This window comes from Megascapheus bottae, chromosome 12, assembly GCF_031878675.1.
Source record: "Megascapheus bottae isolate mThoBot1 chromosome 12, mThoBot2.hap1, whole genome shotgun sequence".
In the NCBI taxonomy this organism is placed as follows: Eukaryota; Metazoa; Chordata; class Mammalia; order Rodentia; family Geomyidae; genus Megascapheus; species Megascapheus bottae.
In genome coordinates, this window is record NC_143520.1 from 41,567,560 (window position 1) to 41,590,476 (window position 22,917).

The window sequence follows — 22,917 nt, forward strand, 5'->3', positions numbered from 1 at the left end:
ATTCCTTGATACCACATACTTAGAAAAAGCCAGAAATGGTGCTGAGGCTCAAGTGGTAGAGCTCTTGCCTTGAGAAAAATCCAAGGACAATGCTCAGGCCCTGAGCTTAAGCCCAGGACTGGCAAAAAAAACCCAAACAAACCCCATTATCATCTCCAAAGGAGCTCTATCTAGTCAAAAGGAGAATCAAATAGGAGGAGCAAATGCCAGCCAGCTGTTCCTATTCCAGCTGAGCAAGTATCCCCTGGGCTCTCTGGAGCTCTACTGTCTCTCCAGACAAGTCCAGAACTTTGGATTTCTCTTATCCTAGTTTGAGTACAGATGGACTCATTTGGTACTCAGGGCTGTACAGCCCCAGCCAGATTTAATGAGCATATGCTGCCTATATGATTTTATTGAAGTATAAAATCATACACAGAGCCTAAACATGATGTTAGACGTGCACACACAATATTATATTTAAAAATATTTTCTCAATTGGTTTGTCACTATTTTTCCATGTCATAATACTTCTGGTAATACTTCCTGGATTCTGCTTCCAACAAGTCCATGCTGTGAACTGTAAAGGCTTTTCCCAATCTGCTTTTTTTTCTTATCAAAAGCCACCAGCAAGCTCTGTCTTTGCAAGGTATGTTTCAAGGTCTCAGCTCAGTATTAGCTCTGCACTGATATAGCAGCTTCCACAATTCGTATTATTTCAGTTTCTATCACAAATTACCCAATATTCCAGCTGGCATGGAAAGCCACCTGGGTGCAAATGCACACTCACATAATACATTACTTTTGCTTCTCTCCAAAGAGAGGCAGAAATCTGTACTACTTCTGTGCTTTTGCTGTACTGGCTTTCTGAGTACGATGGCATGTGTGGACTAGAAGAACTATAGTAAGCATCCTTCTTTTAGGGGTGTCTCAGCCTTCAGCAGTACCAATAAGGAATGTGCAGCATTCTCTCTAGGGACCTTTAGCTCTGAATCAAGTGAAGATATCTAAGCTTCCCTCTCTTTTAGAAAGCTGACAGGGGGGTGGTGCCATTGGCAGTTTCTCCACAATCAAGACTGCACCACTTCAGCTGAGCTGAGTCCTTGTATACACCTGTGTGCAGAAAAAGGAGGGGGCATCACCCCCTTCACCACAGTAACTAGCATATCAGGATAAAACCATGGGACATACCTCCCATCTGGCACAACCAATCACTGCCTGCATGGGAGGGGCACAGGTCTGTCTTTTTAAGGTGTTCACTCTACCTTTAGAAAGACCCTGGGCTATGCTTACTATTCTCACCCCAAAGATGCTATTCTCTACTGTGTGTTTTCAACAATGTTCTTTCTATGTAGGAGAAAAATGTCAAAACAATAGGATTATCTTTCTCTTACAAATCTGTGCTCAATCACATTCAGAAGGCCACATCTTTCAGACCATAGTAATTCAGAGGCAATAAATTCATAAAATAGGGTCTATCTTCCTTTAAGAAAAATCTTAACCCTATCTTCACAGATAGGGAGTAATGTAGCCATGTTTTTTCTTATGACTTTGGCTTCTCCCAGTGATGTTCATCATCTGATCCTCGAAGTCTCTGGTAGCTAAGCTGTGTTGACTGCCTCCTCACTCCTCCTCACTCCTCGGCCTTCTTCCTTAGTTTAGCACAGTTCTGTACACCTGGATTCATTCAATGAGTCTTACTATGAACAGCCACCCCTGTTCCTCTCAGCAACTCCTTTCCCATCTCAACACCACTTCCCATATCAGCTGCCAAACTGTTAGGGTTGGAGTGATAGCAAAAAGCCTTCAGGCAAATTACAACCACAACAGCTGTGTTTACTAAGAACTAGGAATGAAATCATCTCAGTATTATTAAAGCAGAAGGCAGCATCGGGTACCTTCTAGAAGCAATCCATCCTCAGTATGTTAGAAGGCTGACCCTATTTCCCACTTTCCCAACTGGTCCTGGCTTTTGGAGGAGATCATCTATTGTGCATCAGGCACTGCTTTACACCCACAATGCCTTTCTGTTTTATTACAGCTGCAGTGATTTGGACCTCACTGGGAAGGCTGCTGTCCAAGTGTGCTCTCACTGGGGTCACACCAAGAAAAGCAGTCTTCATCCCCAGGTCCCTTTAACTACTTCCCTAACCATCTACCATCGTCACCCAAGGGATTGAATCATGTTTTGTCTTTAAAGAAATGGCATCAAGAACACTCATCTCTATTTTAAGGTAGATGGTTCCTTTCAGATGTCTGAGGCTTCATGTCATTATCTGTAAAACTTACGTGCTGCTGGGCATCAGTGGCTCAGGCCTGTAATCCTAGCTACTCAAGAGGCTATGATTTGAGGACCCTAGTTTGTAGCCTATCCAGGCAGACAAATCTGAGAACCTCTTACTCCAATTAACCAGCAAATAAAGCTGGAAGTAGAGGTGTGGCTCACATGATGGAGTGCCAACCTTGAGAAAAAGAGGGAGAAAACCCTAGTTCTGTATTCAAGCCCCAATACTGGCAGACATGTGCATACATGTGCATGCACTCACATGCATACACACACACCAAACACAAACCTCATATGTGACTCGCGAGGTTATGAGAAATGCTTTGAAGCCTCTATAATACATATAAACTGCTATCTGAACTCCTAGGTTAAAAGGTGAGCATTCTTTGGGATCCTTGGAAGTCTGGATCAGCTGTTTAATTTGGGTGACTGGCTGTTGCCATAGCCATAGGAGAGCAGGGCTCTGGGGGTTTGGCTGTGAGTCTTGTTAGCTGAACTAGGCAGCAATACCCAAATAAATAAAGGCTAAGGCAGCCAGACATCCACCACATGAGAGTACAGTGTTTCCTAGACTAGTTTGTTTGGGACATGTGTTGAATGGAGACTCCCAGGTTTCTCTGGAATTTCCAATTAGATAAGGCTGAGCAGGGGATCTGATATCTGGATGCTTTGAGAATGTACATATGCATGTGGGGATGACTGTATGAATACATGTATATATCTATGTGTGATGTATTAATCATGTCCATGGTTCTAAGAGTGACTTTTAACTTCCCTACCTTTCCTTGGGGGGGGGGGGGAACCTGGAAATAAGCTTGGCAAATTTTCCCCATGAATGAACACTATACCTGAAGGCCACAGGGAGCTCTTGCCTATGACTAAACTACTGCTGGAAGTGCTAACCATGAGCACGTCTAGAAGTTGAGTTCTGAGGAGGAGTTTCTCCATGGAGGTGAGAAACGGCCTGGAAACATGACTGCACTTGAAACCAGTGGCAGTCAGGAGGTTCAGTGGCGGAGGTGCAGGGTTGGGGGGAGGGATTGCCAGACATTCTTTCCACCTAGCTAAGAAGACAACTGAATTCCTTCCCTAGCAAGACAGCCAGAAGTACAACCATAGCCTACAGCTGGAATGTGTTCATGGGCAGCTACAGCAAGCAGAAAATCTATATAGTAGACGCCTACAGTTTATGCTCTATATATAGATTTTAAGGACTCCCAATTTCTACTGGAGTTACATGCTGAACACAATGGGTCCTGGTTTTCCTCTCCACCTGCCCTTATCCTTCAAAACTTGACAGAATTTCTAAGAGGCCTTTGATTGGCCAGGATGTCTTGGCCTAGCTGAATCATGGGATGCTACGTCATTCCAAGTTCCTTCTCTGTTTCTTTTCAGAGGAAGTCTGTTACCTCTCAGAGAACTGGAAAATAATATGATTGCTTCCAGCCTTCTCCCTCAAGAGTCAGAAACAAACCTTATGGGAGCCAAAGAGGCCATGTCGACTAGAAAGGACTTCTGAAGGACTGTCACCATGGGAAGATTCCCACAGGCTGTCCATGTCAGCTCTAGACAGTCTTGGGTTTGGGAAGCATGAGATTTTAATTTGCTACATCATCTAAATTTTCAAAGGAAGCTGAGAATTCTACTTTTGCAGATGAACTTCCTCAAATGGCAAATCTTCCAATTTTAAAAAATATTGTGCTGGCTAAACATACATGAGTGGCTTAGGGGGCCCATAGGCTGTCTCTGTAGCTTCAGGCATGTTGTTGAATCCTGATAAAAATTTACAGTGAGAGCAATATTATTTTCTTGACACTGCCAGCCTGTGGCCAAGCTTTCTCCTGTGGAATGGTCTCTTATTTCATTGGCCCCTGCTACTTCCCACCCACATTCTACAAAGACAGAATGCATGGTTTGCCAAGGATTTCACAGTGAAGGCAGACCAACATTCCCTGGCATTAGAGACTTTCCACAAGCCCTGCCAATGTCCCTTCAGCCAGTAGCAGTAGGGGCTTAATGGCCTTCCAGGTGGCTGTCTCTGGAGTTCTGCCTTGACTGATATTCCTGGAAAGCCAGGGACATTTGATACCGTCTGGTTTCTGTGCCCCTTTGGGTTTAACCCCTCACTATTTGACTCATCACTGGGTAATGCCTCATCCATCCAACCACAATCTAGTCTTTTTCCTCCCCCTGGGCCACTAGCCTCTTCAATCGGTACTCATAAAACAGGTCTCTGAGTCTCCTCAGATTTCAGTTCTTCTAGTCAATAGAGCTTTGATTTTCCTCGACAATCTTTAACAGCAGGAAAACTAATAGACATGAGTGAATATAAGGCACTATTCCAATAGTTTTATACAACCCTGAGCCACAGAGTGTTTTAGTCAACAATGGAATAACCCAAATGATTATGTTAGCTAGTGACACTGTGGTACCCTTTTATGCCATTTTCACAATGATGAAATCACCAAATGACACATTTGTCAGAATATATTTACATAGTTGGGAAAAGCATGAGGGTTCTTTATAAGAACACTGAAGTAGATATGCTATTAGCACCACCCATTTTACAGGTGAGAACACAGGGACCCAGGGGAACTGAAGAGACTCTTTTAACTCCAAGTCTCTAAAAGCTTTGTATTAACCAGTACAAGACAGAAAGGGACTAATATCCTGAGTGGGGCAGGGGAAGACACTGTGTTTAGTATTCTCAAACAGGCCAGAAAGAAGCACTTTTTTTCTGTGCATTATTCTTTGATGAGAGGTCCAAGATCAAGTCTCAGCAAGCCTCACACTGTTGACCCATGTGAGCATTACTGTCAATGAATCCCTTAAATCTCTTTTACAGTGGTAGATGGTAAGTCGCATCCTTTCCTCAGGCATTTGGCTTTCTGGATTCTGGGCCTGGTCCCTTTACTTCCTTCTTCCACCCATAGGCTTCCTCTCTGGTTCTGTCCTACTTCTGATGGACTATGAATCTGTCCCAAAGATTATCTCCTCCTCGCCCTTGCTTTTCAAAGAGGCAGAGGTGGCCAAGGAGGAGTTTATAGAAACATGAAGCTCTGGGGATCAAAACCAAAGAACATCCAGTCCTTTGTTTCATTTTATAGATGAGGAAAGTGAGACACTGCGGGTAAACGAATGCCACAGAAAGCAGCCTGAACGGGATGTGGCCCCTATCCAATTTGGGAAATCTGTTTTCCCAGGCCATCGCAATCAATATCTCCAGGCTGGGATAGGGTACAAGAGAAAATGTATTTTCTCTGCCAACCAACAAGAAAACTGCCGAGTTTTTAAGAAGCTCGGAGAAAGCTTGCTCAAGTGGGAAATATTCAACCAGGAAAACAAGATGAAGATAGCTGCTCAAGTCATCTGAATGCCATTTCTTCCTACATCAATATGCTCATCAAATACTATGTATAGAAGTGGCAGGGGTTAGGTTACTATCAGCACAAATCCAATACACTATTTTTGAAAAGTCATTCAAGTCATCTGAATTGTACTTTTGCCATCTTAAAAGCAATGATTTATTTCTGACATTTCCCTTTATATCAGATGCCTCCTCTGTTCCTCCCCAACCTATCCCAGGATGGTACTTGAATTTGGGGATGAGGATCTACAGTGTGACCACAGCCTGATGAATAGCTGTCCTTGATGGGATACCTTTTGTCCATCCACATCTTGCACTTTGACATGTGTCTAGCAAGCATGGTCTCTGAAGGACTACGATGAGGTCTTTTTGGATCAACTTGTTTCCCAAGGGAAATAAATCAGAGATTCTTTACCTTCCAAGCCTCCTGTGGCTAGAATTAGAACCAAGAGCTGTGGTGACATCAGCCATCAACAAATCCAAATTCCTGTTTCATGATTTCAAAATATATATGCTGATTTGACATAAGGTGGGGTTAAATTTATCTCATTTATCTCTATAAAAGCAAACAGGATGACAAGGTTTAACCTACTTATAAAGAAGCGTTCAAGGATATCAGTACTTTTTTTTAATTGCAAAGGTCTTTGGTGGTTCATTAAAACAATGAGCTAAGAGCAGTTAATTCCTACTATCAAACCCAGCAGCATTTCTCTAAATGACTCCTACTTCCAAGTTTGCACTAATTTAAAATAAGCTGAAGTCAACCAAATTAGTGAGCTAGATAATTACATAGTTTTGGGGATGGGATCCTAAGACTCCAGGGTCACCTGTTCTCTAGAGACAAGAATTGGTTTTGATTGGTTTTAAACAGTTTAACTCAGGGAAAATCCTAACCTATGCCTTGAGAATCGGAGCTTCTCTGGTGGGGTTTGTGCCTTCCCTTTGGCCTCTCACAGCGGCTGGACCATAGAGGCCCACAGGACACAGATAATTACAGCCCTCCTCCATGGGTCAGCAAGCTTTCTCTGTAGTATTTAAATTCTGTGGAGACACAGAATGCTCTGTCATGCATTGTTTTGTGCTTTTAAAAAGGCTTTAAAATGTAAAAACTATCTTTAGCTTATAGTCTATACACAGATAGATCACAAATAGAATTTTGTCCACAGACTGCAATTTGCTAACTCTCACTTATTCTTTAACATCTTTATTGAGGTAGATGACATATAATGGACTGCACACATTTACAAGGTTTAATTTTGTAAGTGTTGACGTATGCATACAATAGGAAGCCATGGTCATACCCCCAGCAGTGAATGTATCCATTTCTCCCACAAGCCCTGCCTCAGAAACCCTTGATTGGCTTTCTTTCACTACAGTTTAATTTGCATTTTCTAGTTTTATACTAGGAAAACCATATGGAATGAATGCTTTTAGTTATTTTGTGGTCAACCATATTGTTGCATGTATCCATAATTTATTCTCATTTTTTAACCAATGCCTTCATTTATTCAAAACTGGGAACTAAGACTAGAGTTGGCTGTCTTAAATCATTCAGGACATGATTGCTGGCCCAGAGCTAGGCCCTTATTTCCTGTATATAATTCTCTTTCCATGTCATTTCACTCACCCTGTCATTTCAACCTCACCATTGAGTTCTAAAAGGCTCTAGAATCCTCTGTAGGGTCAGCAAGGAAATGTCCAAAGCAAAAAACAATTCAAGTTGAATCCCAGGCTTCCAAGACAAATCATTATTTAGGCTAGATCAAAGAGAGATTCAGTGCTTCAATAGTTAGTGAACGCCTATTATGAGCCAGCCAGTATAGGTGGAATATAACAGGTTGAATCCTACTTCCATTCTATAAAGCTTATAGTCTAGGGAGAATGAAACACAGTAACAATGAATTTGACAATGCACCAATCAACACAGGAATCAGTTGCTTTTTATGACATGGTGATCAAAATGCTCCAGAGAACAAATGTAACAGAGGAAAGATTTTGCTTAAGGTTTCAGAGGGTTCATTTCCTACTTGTTTGGCTCTATACCCTTGAACAGATCATGTATTACAAGTATGTGGACAAGGAGATTCTTTATTTCATGGCAGACAGCAGCAGAAAGAGGAAGTGGTTGGAGACCAGGTTACTATAGCGTTCAAAAGCTATCCACCCAGTGAACTCCTTCCCTCCTAAAGTTTCTACCACCTCCCAAACTCACATTACCAGCTGGGGACCAAATGGTCACCATATGAGCATGTGGAGGATATTTTATATTCAAACCATAACAAGAGGGGGAAACGTAACATCTTGTTGGCAGCAGCTGTGGGACACAGAGGTCCCAGGGGCTGGGCCTGGCAATCCTCCCCAATGAAGGGACCGGTAAGTCAGGTATGCAGTGGTTAGGAGAGATAATAGTAGGTTTAGAGAAGGTGAACCCATTACTAAACCCATTACTGAGGCTGGAATTCATTATACATGTAAACTATATACTTAAAACAAAGCTATCAGAGACTATTCAGAGGAGTAACAAGATTCAATTCTTATTTTTTGAAAGATCACTCTGGCTTCTCATGTATGGAGCACTGATCAGAAAAGAGAAAGAGGCAAGGGGGACTTTGCAATTTATTTCTGAAAGTTCTTGTACCCTATCTCTCAGGCCTGCAGGGAAAACATGTGCAACCCAAGGGAATATTTTACAACCACACAGTGAGGACAAAGACTGCTCTCCAAATTCAGGTGAGATTTGGTTTTGGTTAAGCAGGCCAAGGCTGCAATTAAACCAGGACTTAGAGTCAGGAGCCAGAGATGATTTGAATTAACTCTTAAGGTCTATTCACTTTGTAGCCAGGAACAACAGACTACCTATTACCTATTACACCAGTATTTGCCTAGGAATCTTGCTGTATACTCAAGTCAGCCTTGGAGACCTTCCTTTCAGGCGCTAAGCACAAAACCACCCTCCAGATTAATGGAGGAGGGACAGCACAGTCAAGCAAGTGGCAGCAAGAGTCCAGTTTCTAAGTGGGAAGGATACAGTCTGGCTTTGGCTTTGCCACTGCATTGCTGTAGGACCTTGACCATGTCATGGATCGACTGTCTTAGCTAGTTCTTCATCTATAAACCAGGATGGTTAAGGAGGATAACAGCTGCCTTTGATTCCTCAATAGACACCAGCATGCATCACTTTAAATCATGGCCATCAACTGCTTCAAGAAAGTGGAGAAAAATTTCCCCATGAACTTAGGCCCCATCCTTGCCATAGTGCAGGGTCTGGAACACAGGGCCTTGCATATACTGGGGATCAAATCTACGGCCATCACCACTGAGCCACATACATTCATTCCCAGGCTATGGTTCTCTGTTATTATCAGTGCATTAGTGGCTTTTTGCTACACGTGTAAAAGGTATCAGGCTCAGTGTCCTCAAAGTGATCAGAATTTCACTAAAGTCACACTTCATTTCTTCCTATATTGCTTGTCCATCAACATTTCAACAACCCTGCAATGAGCTAAAATGGTCTCTGCTGAGTTCCAGGCCAGAGATTACTTGCCAAACATGTCCTCTGAGAGATAGGGAGTTTATGTAGGCCTCTGCATAGTTCAGAGGTTAGCTAACTGCTCTGGAAAGGGCCAGATAATAAATATTGTTGGCTCTGTAGGTCTGCAGATTCCAATTTTTCAACTATATCAGCAATTGGCAAACTCTAGACCACAGACCAAATCTAGTCTATTATCTGTTTTAGTAAATAACATTTTGTTGGAACACAGCCATGGCTATTCATGGTCTATGCTGCACTAAAATTGTAGAGTTGAGTAATTGTGACAAAGACTGAATGACCTACAGAGCCAACAATATTTATACATTAACTCATTTAGAAATCACTGAAACCCTAGGATGAGCTTTATAAAAAAAAAGCCAAGAGAAGTAACTTGCCAAAGATCAGGTAGCTGATGATAGAAGAAGGAAGTGAAGCCTAAGTCTTGAGCTTTGAAAAATGCTCTGTGTAGCTAAGCCTTGTGGCTCAAGATATACCTGGATAGTGGATTGTAAAGAGGACAACACAACTCTAATAACTCAGAGACCACTGCTTACCAGAAGCATGTTCTCAACTAGGGACCAGACAGCAGGGATAGGAAGGAACAAGACTGGCAAATGTGCCTTTGGAAGTGAGGTCAGAATGGCAAGTCAGGCATTAACAGTAGCAAAACCGGATATAATATCTGCCAGTCTAACAAGAGTGTCAGGAAGGCAAAGGTAAGGATAAAAGAGAATTCCTCATTCACAGATTGGTCAGCTATGGCCAAACACTAAAGAAGCACCTCCCACTATGCTACTCAAAGGGGACATAGCACACATGGATGACCTGCCTGGCTCCTGTGAGCAGGGCAGGGTCTTGGTCCCACTCTAGATGGTCTGAGTAAGAACCTGAGGCTTAACAGGATCACAGGATCTGAAGACACTAATGAGGCAGAGCCTCCTCTGCATGATAGTAGTTACCCATTTTACAGATTAAATCCTTCATGTTCTGGTAAGTTGCTCAAGTTTGAATCCCAGATTGTGTTTCAGGGGCTACACTTGTTCTAACATGGCCACAGCAAAGCCTCCAAAGTAGTGGCTTTGGGATGGACCATAGTAATAAGTGGTAAGAAAACTACAGTGAGATCACAGATCTCATAAACTGATGACCAACACCAATAATCCAGGTGATTCACTTATGCTCAGGATACTATTTTTTAAAAAAAGAAATGTGGAAGTTAAAGCTATACAGTAAAACAAGTCTTACTTTTAATTTCCAGGTACTCACTGTGTGAGGACAAACTGACACGATTGCTATGTTAGAGTGTGCATGGAAAGGTGGCTGAGTGAGGTCCGAAGTCAGTGCTATTTGTGTCTGGGTAACGTTTACCAGTTATCTTTTGGAAAGCATGTAACTGATCAGAACATTTCAGGTAATGAGCATGGGCAGCGCAGCCATGTCCATGTAGGAGCTTGGAATACTTCCTTCCCAACAAGTAAAGGGCAGAGCTGCAGTGAGGAAACACACTTATCTTCCTGAGGCAGCTTGTCTTAAGTTACCCAAGACAACTTTACTATACTCAGTTACGTATGTGTATGAAAAATACATTAAAAAAAAGCAATTAAAAATGTGATGCTAAAATGGAACTATTTGGAACTATGAGCCCCCAAATAACTCATTAAAAGATAGTGACTATAAAAAATGTACATGTCTAATACAAACACAATTCTTTTTTTTTCCAGAATGGAAAATCTGGTATGAATCCCCAGAGGTCTGAACCTATAAATATAGAAACCCACAAATGTGGGATTTTGTGTCTAAGAGGTGAAAGAAATTGGTGTGTCACTTCCAGGGAGCAGAGAACAAAAGGGCTTCTGAAGCTGCTGTAATGATGGACACATTTAACAGGCTCGGTTAGATGCCCAAAAGCCGGAGTAAACAAACCCCTGAACATTCTTGTTTACATATAGGCAGATCCCATTAAGTCCTGGGCACTTGGCTTAATAACTCCTTGGATCAAAGTTAAATTAAGTTACCCAATAAGCTTCTTTTCAGAAACACACACACACACAGACACACGAACTGACTCACCTTCCAGAAGCTATCCACTTTGCCGTACACAAGAGACTGGTTCTGCCTTTTGATTTCATTAATATGGTGAATGTCACTGGAGTTCAGGTGCTGCTCCACCACAAAGCCCAGAAAGCTGTTGTCTGGGGTGTGAGCTGATACAGAAAAACAAAGGAAAGAGCCATTAGGGTTCAATCAGCAAGCAGCAGCAGCAATTACAAATTTATTACAAGCCATCTCTCATCATTATACATTTTCATCCTCATCTGAAAGGGGTGAAGAATCATCTTCTCCCCCTCCCCATCCCTAGCAAAACCTTCACATGCAAACACATCTTGCCAGGACAAAATGCTGTGCTTTTGAAGGGAAAATCCATCTCCATTTCTTTCCTTAGTACAGGGTTGATTTCCTAGTACATATACCTTCTTTGACCTCTCTCAGTTGCCATATATCTATAGAACAACAGGGATAGCTGGCTCAATTGTTCTAAACATGGTAGAGTCCATACCCTCTAATCTTACCAACCAATTGGGTAAAAGGAGCTTGGGAATGGGTAGAAAGTTGAAGACTATCACCTTGACTTTTGCCTTATTTGAGAATTACTTGCTAATCAAAGGCAGACAGTCCAGGGGTGGGGGGAGGGAAATGAGGACAAAAACATGAGAAAGGGCATCAATGTTTGTGACATAATGCACCTTCTATCTGGTGAATATAATGTAACCCTTCTATGAATTACAATAAAAATATATGGGGAAAAAAGGCAGATAGTTTCATGCACTGCATAATAACATTTGAGTTATCAATGCAAATAGGTCCTATAAGATGGGGCCTGTTGAAGTGGTACCCATTTTGGTTTGTGGAAGTCCATCTTTTGATGTTTGCACAATGACACAAGGACCTACGGTCGTACTTTCAAAAGATACTTTCTTTAAGCAACACATGATAGTGATTGTGGGGCTAACTTGAACAGGCGTATGGAATGAAAATAGAACATAAGGCAAAGCTCACTAGGGGTAAAAACCACTCTCTAATGCCAACCACAACAGAGGAGCCTTGTCTGTAGGGTAGACCATTTCAGAAGGAAAAAACGGTGTTTTTCTGGATTCTCTTACTGTGGAGTCTACCACTTCTCTATTTTAACACTTTACCATCAAGAGACTGATGTCTGTAGCCTCAAATATTTGTGATTTGAAAAGAAGTTTCACCAGGTGTTGACAATTGATTTGCTCTTGATAAAACAGAGCCCCTCCTCTAGCTTTATCCTGCCCAGACAAATCTGTTATTTTAAGAGAGCCCAGTAGAGACCACACACGACTAATATTAAATGAAGCAACTTCTCTGTTTGGTCTGACCTGAATAGACTAGCTATAAATAACAGGAAACCAAATTCTCCTGGTAACTGAGCTTGTCTTGTGATTCAGTAATCTGCACGCTGCAGCATCAACCACATCTATTCACAGGTGGGTGGTTAACAAATAGGAAAATGGGTCCTTTTGTTTAGTGGTGGTTTTCCTGGAGCTGAAGAGACCTTTCCCAGGCACAAAGTCACCAAAAGTCTTTAAGCAGTGTGAGGTAGACAACACAGGCCTAGGACTCAAACACCCCAGTCTCATTTTTTTGTGGTCCTGTGCAGGGAGCAACCAGAGGCAAAGGGAGCTGGCAGAAAGCCTGGAGCTATGGAGTTGTTCAGGCTGCATAAATACTGTGCTGTTACCATGTAGTTTCCCAGGCCTTTGCCTAATGGGGGTGATAGAACAAAGATAATAGGGTTGTGGCTGGGCAGTTGTGTTGGGTCTGGCTGATCTGTTATTTCATTTCTGTGTTTTTGAACAAGTGCCCAGAGGCAAGGGCAATGGCTACAGTTGGCTGAAAAGTAAATTACTGAATAAATTCTACCATCAACAAGAGGGATAGCAGCTTCTTTTTGTTTTGGGGGAGCCCAAAGGGGAGAGGATTGAAAGAAGATGGCGGAAGAGAAGACAGCTTATGTGCATACTAAATGTAATTAAGGTAGCTTAAGATGTCTTTTAGAAGGGTTTTATTACTCTGAACATTTTTTAACCAGAATCTAATCCTCTAAACTTTGTAAAGTCCTTACCACCTCTGAAAATCTGCATGGTGTCTAGTGTTCTGTTCTTGAGCTATTTGTTTTGGTGATTCAATCATCCGTTTTTTGTGTATACACTTTAACAAAATGAAATAATGTAGTATGTAAGGTACTTAACAGGTCTTATTTAGTGTTTTATTATATTGAGGTGAGGTAAGAAGTAAAACATTTATTAGTTTTTTTCAAAGAAGAAAATATGTCTAACTTTTTATGTCCATAATTCTCATTGGAGTAACTTGGTGAGAGGTGGAAAGAAGTAAACAATATACTCCAAACACTTGTGAGAAAATGCAGGTTCTGCTGCATTGTAACTATACTTTGATGTTAAGTCAAATTCTGACAGTATATGAAGAACAAGTAAGACTCCTTAAGTCCTCCAAATTTTCATCCAATTACTCTGAGGAGGGGTGTGTGGTACCGAAGTGTTAACAAAGCCACAGCCTCACAATGACTAGATAGGCACATTACTACTTGAGTTATACCCATTACCCTTTTCACTTTCTTTACCTGGGATTTTGCTCATGCTGGCCTGGACTGCGTTCCTCCTACTTATACTCATTCCCCTTTCATAGCTGGAATGACAGTGATAGACCAGCACACAGTGTTTTTGCTGAGATGAAGGTTTGTGAACTTTTTGCCTGGGCTACCCTTGAAGCACAAACCTCCTGTCATCCACAGACTTCCCATCTCAGCATCTCTCACTGTGAAATGGTACCTTGATGAATGATCAGCTCCATTATGCATGAGGATCTCAAATGCTTACACAAGTACACCCAGGCTTAATGAGTCCAGGCCTGCACAGAGGTCTAACTCCTGTCTTTATGAGATAAAGCTGGATTTATCATGGTACACTGAACTTTATCTCAGCACAAAGTTTCTCAGTTATGACTTTTCCCTGCAAAGGATTCAAAGTAATCAGGCCAGGTGTGGCTTGGCTCCAAGGAATTCCCACGTGGGTCCATCCAGTTAACATCATAGAGTGCCCTGTCTCAACCTATGCTTTCCTCATACTATTTACGATGAAGCAAAAGCCTCAACTCCAGGCTGGTACTAAAGTGAATTTCCCATCCAGACCATACCCCAGGCCAGGCTTTCTCTGTTGCTCTGCCTTAAGATGGGATTTTATTTGTGATAGGAGGTTTTTTTTAAAGAGTAGATATTTATATTGCAAGGTCAAAGAAATCTCACCATAAACAGCATGTAGAAAAATCTGTATATTGAGTAGTCAAGTCCATCCCAGAAGATAAATGCAATTAAAAAAATAGCTGGCATTTCTGATTTTATTTCAAGTCCTACGTTAAGGACATTATAGGGACTCCTTTTAGCTGAAAGACAGGTTCAAGACACAGGTCCCACCATTATGGGTTCTCTACAAATAGAGCCACTAACCTGGCAGGGCAGAAGTGAAGAGCTATGGCTGGTCCCTTGTGTGCCCATATGAGGACAGCCACTCTGTAGCCTCAATGGAGCTCTGCCTAGAGCCAGTGTTAATCCCCAGAATTAAACATCAAGAAGCCCTACTACCCAGATACCTTGACAGACATTTGGTACAAGTTTGGGAAGTTTCACATTTATCACTGAAGCACTCTCCAGGGTACCTATCACTCACTCGTTTCTTCCCTTTCTCACTGGTCCGAATGCCATTCCACCCTCCACATTACAAGACCTGGTCAAAATACTGCTTTGAAAGAAATCCATGATAAAGGCAATTTCCTGTGAAAAACTGTCACCTCCTCCTGATGACATAGACACCAGTGTAGCCCTCATTTCAACTTTGTTTCTGGCCAAACTTCCAGTGTTACCTCTGCTCCATGGTGACCTACTTGGGGCTTTTCTATCTTTATCTTATTTCCTAGCTAGGATGCAGCTGGCATGTCTATCACTTCTCCCTCCCTTGAAATCTCAGCTCACATTACTTCCTGATGGAGAGATTTCCTGACTCCCCACGCTTTCTTAGACCAGGAAGAGCTACAGCCCTTATTCCACAGTACTGCCTCCCTTTCAAACTGTATTATTCATCATCTCTGAGAGATGCTTCCTTAGAGTGCATAGCACAGTAGGAAGGACAAGACATCATTGATGGTAATGGGAGTTTGAACTCAGGTCTTCAAGCTTTGCTAACCAGGTGCTCTATTACTTGGGCTGCTTCCCCACACTATTTGTGTTTTGGTTATTTTTGAGATAGGGTGTCACTTTATGCTTGAGCTGTCATGAGCTGTGATCATCCTATTTGGGCGCTTATTTGTCCCTGGGATAAGAGGTACATGCCACTGCTTCCCCTATAGCTTGGGATAACAGACATGCAGCATGCTTTGAATCATTGGTTAAGCTGGGATTTCACAAAAGTTAATGCACAGGCTGTCAACTGTGAAAGATCGCTGTCTCTCAAGTAACTAGGATTGTAGACTTGAGCCACTGTGACTGGACAAATAAATATTTTTTGAATGCATGACTAAATCCATAAATGCCTAATTAACTGCTTTGTAAACAGATCTGCATTAGCAGGCAGTAGAAGTTATGCCTAAACAACCTCTAATATAAAGGTTCTTTGCACACTAGCTCAAAAACCAAGGTCCTTTCTTGGGATGAATCAGTAGCTAAGGTGGTGTGCTTCTCTATCCCAGAATCTAGACTAGGTCCCTATTAGAGGTGCTCAATTAGTATTTCACAAGTTGATTAATTAATGTATCTATTATCTAGGCTACAAAATAGATGTTGGAAAGAAAGGAAACAAATTACAGAAGCAGATGAAAAATCCTAGCTAGCGTCACAGGATTCAGTTTACTGTCCATTCAACAAGCATAATAATTGAGCACTAACTACAGGCTACAACTTAGGAACCAAGGTTATACCCATGGATGAGACATGGATGGGTAGGTATTTCCTTCAATGAGCATATTCAGTTGGAGGAAAAGAATCCAGTTTGTGTAAGACAGAGACAAATGAAGTAGTCTTTTGATAAAATTCAACTCTAGTTAATGATGTCATGCCAAAGAACCTATAGTTTTTTGTTGTCGTTTTTCCAGAAATCTGGAAGAGGTACAGTGGCTCTAAGTGGTAGTGTGCCAGCCTTCCTTGAGTGAAAATGTCAAGGAACTACACTAGTTAAAGCCCTAGTACCAGTGCGAATGCATGCACATGCACACGTGCGTACACACGCACACACATACACAAATACACACACAAATTTGGGAGAAATTTAGCAGCCATTATGGTCATCATGTTCCTGCTGATTCTAATGGTGATAAATATAAAAAAATCCCTAGTCAAAACTTCTTTGGTAGCTATGGACATGGTAATGGAAATACAAACATAACTATATAGACATAAAAACCTATGACTCTATAAACATAATGTTTTGTTTCATAAATTGGTATGTTTCTATGACATACAAACCCTTAGCCTAATTTTGATTAAGTTCTAAATACTAAGTCCCAGAGATTGTAATTAGAGATCCCCTCATTGAACACTTGTTTGTTAAACTTGTCATTTAAAATATGATGTAAACGTAAGCCATATAATGAATGATTGTTGTTCTTAAGGTACTATGTTATCTCTCATCACTTTTGCTGTCCCTTGGTTATCTCATATTGTTACACTATCTCACTTTGTTACCTGATATATCAGATATATTTGTATTTGGTTATCTGAAATTCGATAGGGAACGGGGGAAAACAAGATGAGGGGTGGGGGTGGGGGGAAATGGGGACGAAGACATGTGAAAGGGTATCAATGTATGGGAATTAATGCACCATCTATCTGGCAAATATCATGTAATCCTTCTATTAATTACAATAAAAATATATGGAAAAAAAACTGCTTTGGTAAACGTCAACTTCCTTGCAGAAAAAAAAAAATCCCCTAACACTTCAGTACATATCCTACAAAATCAAACAAAGTGAGGTGAAAGCATGGATTGGGAGGGATGGGTAAAAGCGTTAAAAGGGGTGACATTCATCAAAATGCCCTGTATTCATAAATAGCTTTGTTGGAAACTTCTTTGTACAAGTAAAGTTTGTATTAATAGTGTATTCTGAAACTGTATATTGATGAAAATACTATGTGACCGAGTTTTCAAAAATGGTGTTCACTAGGTGATTTGAGACAGAGGCTAGGTTGCTGACCATGGAAGCTGTGACACACAGTTAAACCCAAAGATGAGTGTGGAAAACTGTTCACAGAGGGCCCATGGAGAAAATTCTTCAAGTGTCAAAAAGCAATTTAGAAAGCAGGGACTCCTTAGAACTTCATTCCTGAAGGCTGTGATTCAGGCAGGAGAAACTGCAAGGCTGATCCTATTACTTACAGGTCTGCACACAATTTGAAGGCAAGAGCCCTTCTGCTCAGAGGCAAAGGCCCCACAGGCAGTTTGAGTCACAAATTGCTTCTTTGCCCATCATGTCCTAAAAATAAAATTGTGCAGGGGAGCAACTGATCCTTCGTTATAGCCACAGGCCCACCACCTGCAGGAAAGGGACCCAGCTCCTTTTTAAGTGAGCTCACTCTTGTTTGGTCAGGCTAAATTTTTGGTCTATAAGCCCTGCTTTTCCTCCACCCCATGATCCTGGCAGCAATTCAATGACAGTCAGTACAGTTTGATTAACTGTGAAAATCCCAATCACATCAGTTCAACTGAAAAAAAAGAGTGTAAGGTGAGGTTACTGGCTCCACAGTAATGTTAAATTTGCCCATTCTCTACCCTTTCCTGAATTGATGCACAGAACAGCAATAAAACAGAAGCCAAGCACTGGTGGCTCACACCTGTAATCCAAGCTTCTCAAGAAGCTGAGATGTGAGCCAGTTCAGATGAGAAGATGCCTAAGACTTATCTCTAATCATCAAAAAGCCAGAAGTAGGGCTGTGTTTCACGTGGTTGAGCACAAGCCTTGAACACAGAAGCACAGGCATAGTGCCCAGGTTCAGAGTTCAAGCCTCATGACTAGCACAGGAAAGAGAGGGTGGAGATAAAGGGAGGGAGGGAGAGGTAGAGAGGGAGAAGGAGAGAGGACTGAGAGGAAGAGGGAGGGAGGGAGAGATATACAGACAGATGGTGTAGGACACAGGGTCCCCTGGAATGGATTATCCTCCTTACAGCAAGAGGTCATGGGAACCATGGCCTGTGGAACAGAATACTGTCATGTTCTGACGTGTTTTAATTAACTTCAGAGAAAACTGAGTCTATAGGTTCCTTATTAATTCAACAAAGAATTCATTTAACATTAATGACGTGAATGCCTGGAGGCTTCAGTAAGGATCAGCTTGGTAGAGTTTAGAACGTGGGATGTGGGGTGGAACATGGTCCTGTGAGGACCCAATTCAAGAGTGCTGGCTGCAGGAAGGCTCTCAGAAGATGAGCAGGGCTAATGTAGATGTACATGTTGGGACATTGTGGGGGATGGTGGCTTCTAGGCAAAGGAACAGCACAAACACTGACTGGGATGCCAAAGAAAACTTGCCATCCTAAGTGACATCTAAAATCTAGGAGGCAAGACAACAGGACACAGCCAGCAGGACATAGATGGCATAGGAACAGGGGCAGAATTAAGAACTAAAGCTAAAAGGTCTGAGGGTATGGCCCAAATGGCAGAGTACCTGTCTAGCAAGCATAAGACTGAGTTTAAACCTCAGCACTATGATTCACAGCAAAGGCAAAATGAAAAACTCCCAAGAGTACTAGGACAAGCAGGTCAGGTATCCCTGGCTTCTGGGTTCCAGTTTTCTTTTTTCTCTCAACTGGGTCTATAATTTCTAAAGTGGAAATGTGATGCACCCCCCCGCACCAGCCCCTCTGAAAATAAGTCTCTGCACTTACAGACCCACAGATGTCAAGAACTACATGTTAGGACAACTGGCCCAGACCAACAACTAAAGATTCCAGTGTAATCAAATTCACATAGGGGAAGAATTCACTCTCAAAAGGAAAAACAAAAACTACTCAAGCTTCATCATGTCTTGAACATCCAGTAAGGATCATGCTATACTATGTAGAAAGGATTCAAAAGTAAAATCAGAAAAACCTCAGCTTCCACAGTTTCTCCTTCCACTCAGCTCCCTCTTTGAAGCTCCATCTTTCCTGTTTCAAACTTTGCATCTTTGAACAAACACTTAACATTAAGCACCCAGAAGGTCAAACCATCTTAGTCACTTAAGTAAAATAAATCCCATATACAGCTGGGTTAGTGAAAGGTCAATAGTCCCTGGACATATCCAGAGTGAGAAGTTACCAAGCTGCCTCAGTTTCAACACTTACTATGCTTTTTAAGGACAGGAAAATTAAGTATAAGCTGAGCTAGAGTAAAACCAGGAGGCTGGGGTCTATCATGGCTACTAAGCCACAATCTTCAGGGAAAGCCAAGAAAATATTCAATTAAGATACAGATTTTTATCCCAGCCAATGTTTTTACATAAGCCCACAGAAGTTGTAAAAGTGGGTGTTATGTGGATAATTAGAGCTATTCAAATAGGAGATAATACACAGAGTCAGTCAACAATTTTAGGGCTTTAGTCTTCTCCTTTAAGCATGATAAGAAGATGCTTTCTCTATTTCACTTTCCTCCGTGAGCAGATTTTTTTAAAAAAGTGTTTACCCAAGGATCACATACCATGTTTGAGACTATCAGGGAAAAATAAAGACTGTCTTTAGAAGCCTAAAACAAGTATTGGTCATAGTACCCACAAGACAGAAAGCATAGATTTAAAGCCAACCCATTTATCCGGAGAGCAGAGAAATGCCACAGGTAAATCTCTACAAGAAACAGCAGAGTATCTCCAAAGAAATACAAATTAAGAAACTAAAAAAGTATTGGAAATGCTTCTCATGTCTGAGTAGAATCTTTAGGAGGAATAGGACATATTAAGTAGAAAATCTGATGTGAAGGTTTAGCACATAAAAAGTAAAATGTAAAATATTTAACATAAAAATATGCATGTGATGGCTGGGAGTTTGGTCTAGGGGTAGTGTGTTTGCCTAGCATGCACGAAGACCGGGGTTCCATTCCTCAGTATCACATACATAGAAAAAGCTAGACATGGTGATGTGGCTCAAGTGGTAGAGTGCTAGCTTTGACAAAGTCTAAGGACACTGCTTAGGCACTGAGTTTGAGTTCAAGCCCCAGGATTAGATATATATACATACATATATGTATATACAATATATATTTATGTGTGTATATAAAGGTATGTGTGTATAGATCTATCTATCCACACACACATGTGAGAAGAGGGCTGGGCAAGTAGCTCAGTGGTAAAAGGGCTTCTTAGCACATACATGGCCTTGGGTTCAATTGCAACTGTATACACGGATGCTGGATGGCTACACGATGTTAACATGGGCCTTTTATATGGAGAGGTATTCACTGTTGGTGTAATATGTCTGTCCTATTTAGATCTGATTAGAAAGATGGAAAGAGTCTCTGAAAGAGAGTCCTAAAGAAAATCCATTTTGCTGTAATGGTGACTTGAAGGAGGCAGAGATGTGAGGAGTCTAGGGTCTTTAAAGGAATCTGGAAAGCATTCAGTAAGGCAGAGAGGCAAAGGGTCTTGAGGCCAGAGGTTGACCCACTTTGCTATGGACTTTGCACATAAGCCAAGGGCAGAGGGAAGGCATGCAGGTTGAGAAGAGTTTAATCCAAGGTAGGCTTTTGAGAACTGGTTATGGAGGCTAGTACCTAGTGGAATGCAAGGGTAAAACAGGGAACAGAGCTGAGAAGGAACAAGACTTATTAGCCTTCTCAAATGGCATAACGTTCTGGCTACCTGGTCCCTGCTTTGGAGGGTAGCAGGGAGAATTTACACAGGGGCACTCTAAATACCCAAGTGCACACAGACCATGCCAGTGAACTTCTAAGATTTGATCGAAACCATGCATAAAGTCAAGGCTTTTCAACTTGTAGAAACCCTACAAGCTTAGCAAGAAATAAGTCAGAGGAGAAATGAAAGCCTTAAAAAATGCAGCCTGACTACTATTAAAGTAAGCACATGCCAATCCAGCTTATTTTCCTTTACTTTTGAAGCACAGCACTATTTGTTTATGTCTATGTACTGCTGCACCTGAGCCAGAACAATGTGCAACCTTCTAAGATGTCTGGACTTGTGGAATCCATTTCACACGCTCGACTATGCTTCACTCTCTCAACTTCTCATTCAACACTCCCAGTAGCATAAAACATTCTAAAATGCATGTCTTGATACAGTCTCATACATATATTTATACAATTACATAATGATTATGATCAGTACATATGAAGCACTAACATGTGTGTTTCATTACAATTTTTGACTTCCTTCTCCTCCTTCCATGATCCAGGCTTTGCATGAACTCTGTGACTTGACCTATAGCCTCCAGCTCTTTTTTGCTTTTGTTATTTTTCAGCTAAGTCTTAGCACTGGGCCGGTGTCAGCTTCTGACTTGGACTGCAATCTTCCTCCATCACCCCAGTAAATAGCATTATAGAAGTGCCCTACTGTGCTCAGCTTGTGTTTTCAGATAGACAGAGTCAATTTTTTCATCAGAGCTGATCTTAAACTATGACCCTGCCTTTGCTTAGGGAGTAGCTGGGATTGCAGGTATATATCACCACACCTAGCTCTGACCTTGTCTTCACATGCTCAAAGGAACAGTTTTTCTCTTCAGACCACGGGAATAGCCACATTCACTAGCTGGATTGGACTTAACTCCTGTCATGTGACAAAGACTCTCAGATAACGGATCATCCATGTTCACTATAGGGGTTCTGGATTGTGGGGTACAGGAGATACTGTTTTCTGTGGCATATTCTCCAGCTCAGACATCTCAACATGATGAATGTCTCAAACAGCTTCATTTCCATCCTCATTTACATATTTCTTCCATTCAAGACAGCCTCATCCATGAGAGTTTTCCATCAACCTGTTCCTTGATGGGTTTTGCAGGCACTGATGATGCCTTGCTCCACTGTCTCATTAAGTTTCAAAATGCTGATTTTCTAATTCCTCATTCCCTTTGCATTTATTAGCTCTGATTTTCCCATGATTAACAACTTTTTCTCATCAACCATTTGATTATGTTCAGCTATCATCAGCTAAAAAGACAGGAAGATCAAATCTGGTTGGGATTTTTTTTTTTCAACTTTAGTTTGCAGTCATGAGCAGGGTGTCCTAGCAGCTTACAAAAGTGACAGACTGCATTGTGTGGAGTTTTCCTGCATGGCCACTCACCCTGGGCCCACTGTTCATTTCTCAGTTGTTTGACTTCATTCTGCTGAAGTGTTCTTTGATGACTAAGCGACTGCTCTTTGGGGTCCTGTGTCCTCCAAACTGCACCACTCTAATCTCTTAGCTTCTTTGCCTTCTGGCATCATACTAATCCAAAATACTCCCTTTTCACAGGCTGAGATTGGTTATTTATTCTATTCTAGGAAGCTCTTTTTCTTTTCTTTTCCTTTATTTTCTTTTTTAATAGAGAATCTCAGTCTGAGGACTAGTCCTCAGGTCCTTTTCAAAGTATAAATATATTTTGCTTTTCCTGCTAGTAGTGAAGTTTGAATTCAAGGTCTAGGGCTTGCTTAGCTGGCTCTCTAGCATGCCATGGCCATGGCTCTATCATAGCTTTTTGGTGGTTA

The 22,917-nt window shown here is 41.5% G+C and overlaps 1 protein-coding gene across 1 annotated transcript in view; it reads right to left on the reverse strand.

Annotated features, from left to right (window-relative positions):
* The window catches only part of Mgat5 (alpha-1,6-mannosylglycoprotein 6-beta-N-acetylglucosaminyltransferase), a 320,121-nt gene that overhangs the window by 83,380 nt on the left and 213,824 nt on the right, over positions 1-22,917 (reverse strand). Inside the window, exon 11 of the mRNA XM_090342912.1 lies at positions 11,233-11,366. Coding sequence (XP_090199038.1) covers positions 11,233-11,366 — 134 coding nt within the window. The remainder of the gene's footprint in view (positions 1-11,232; positions 11,367-22,917) is intronic.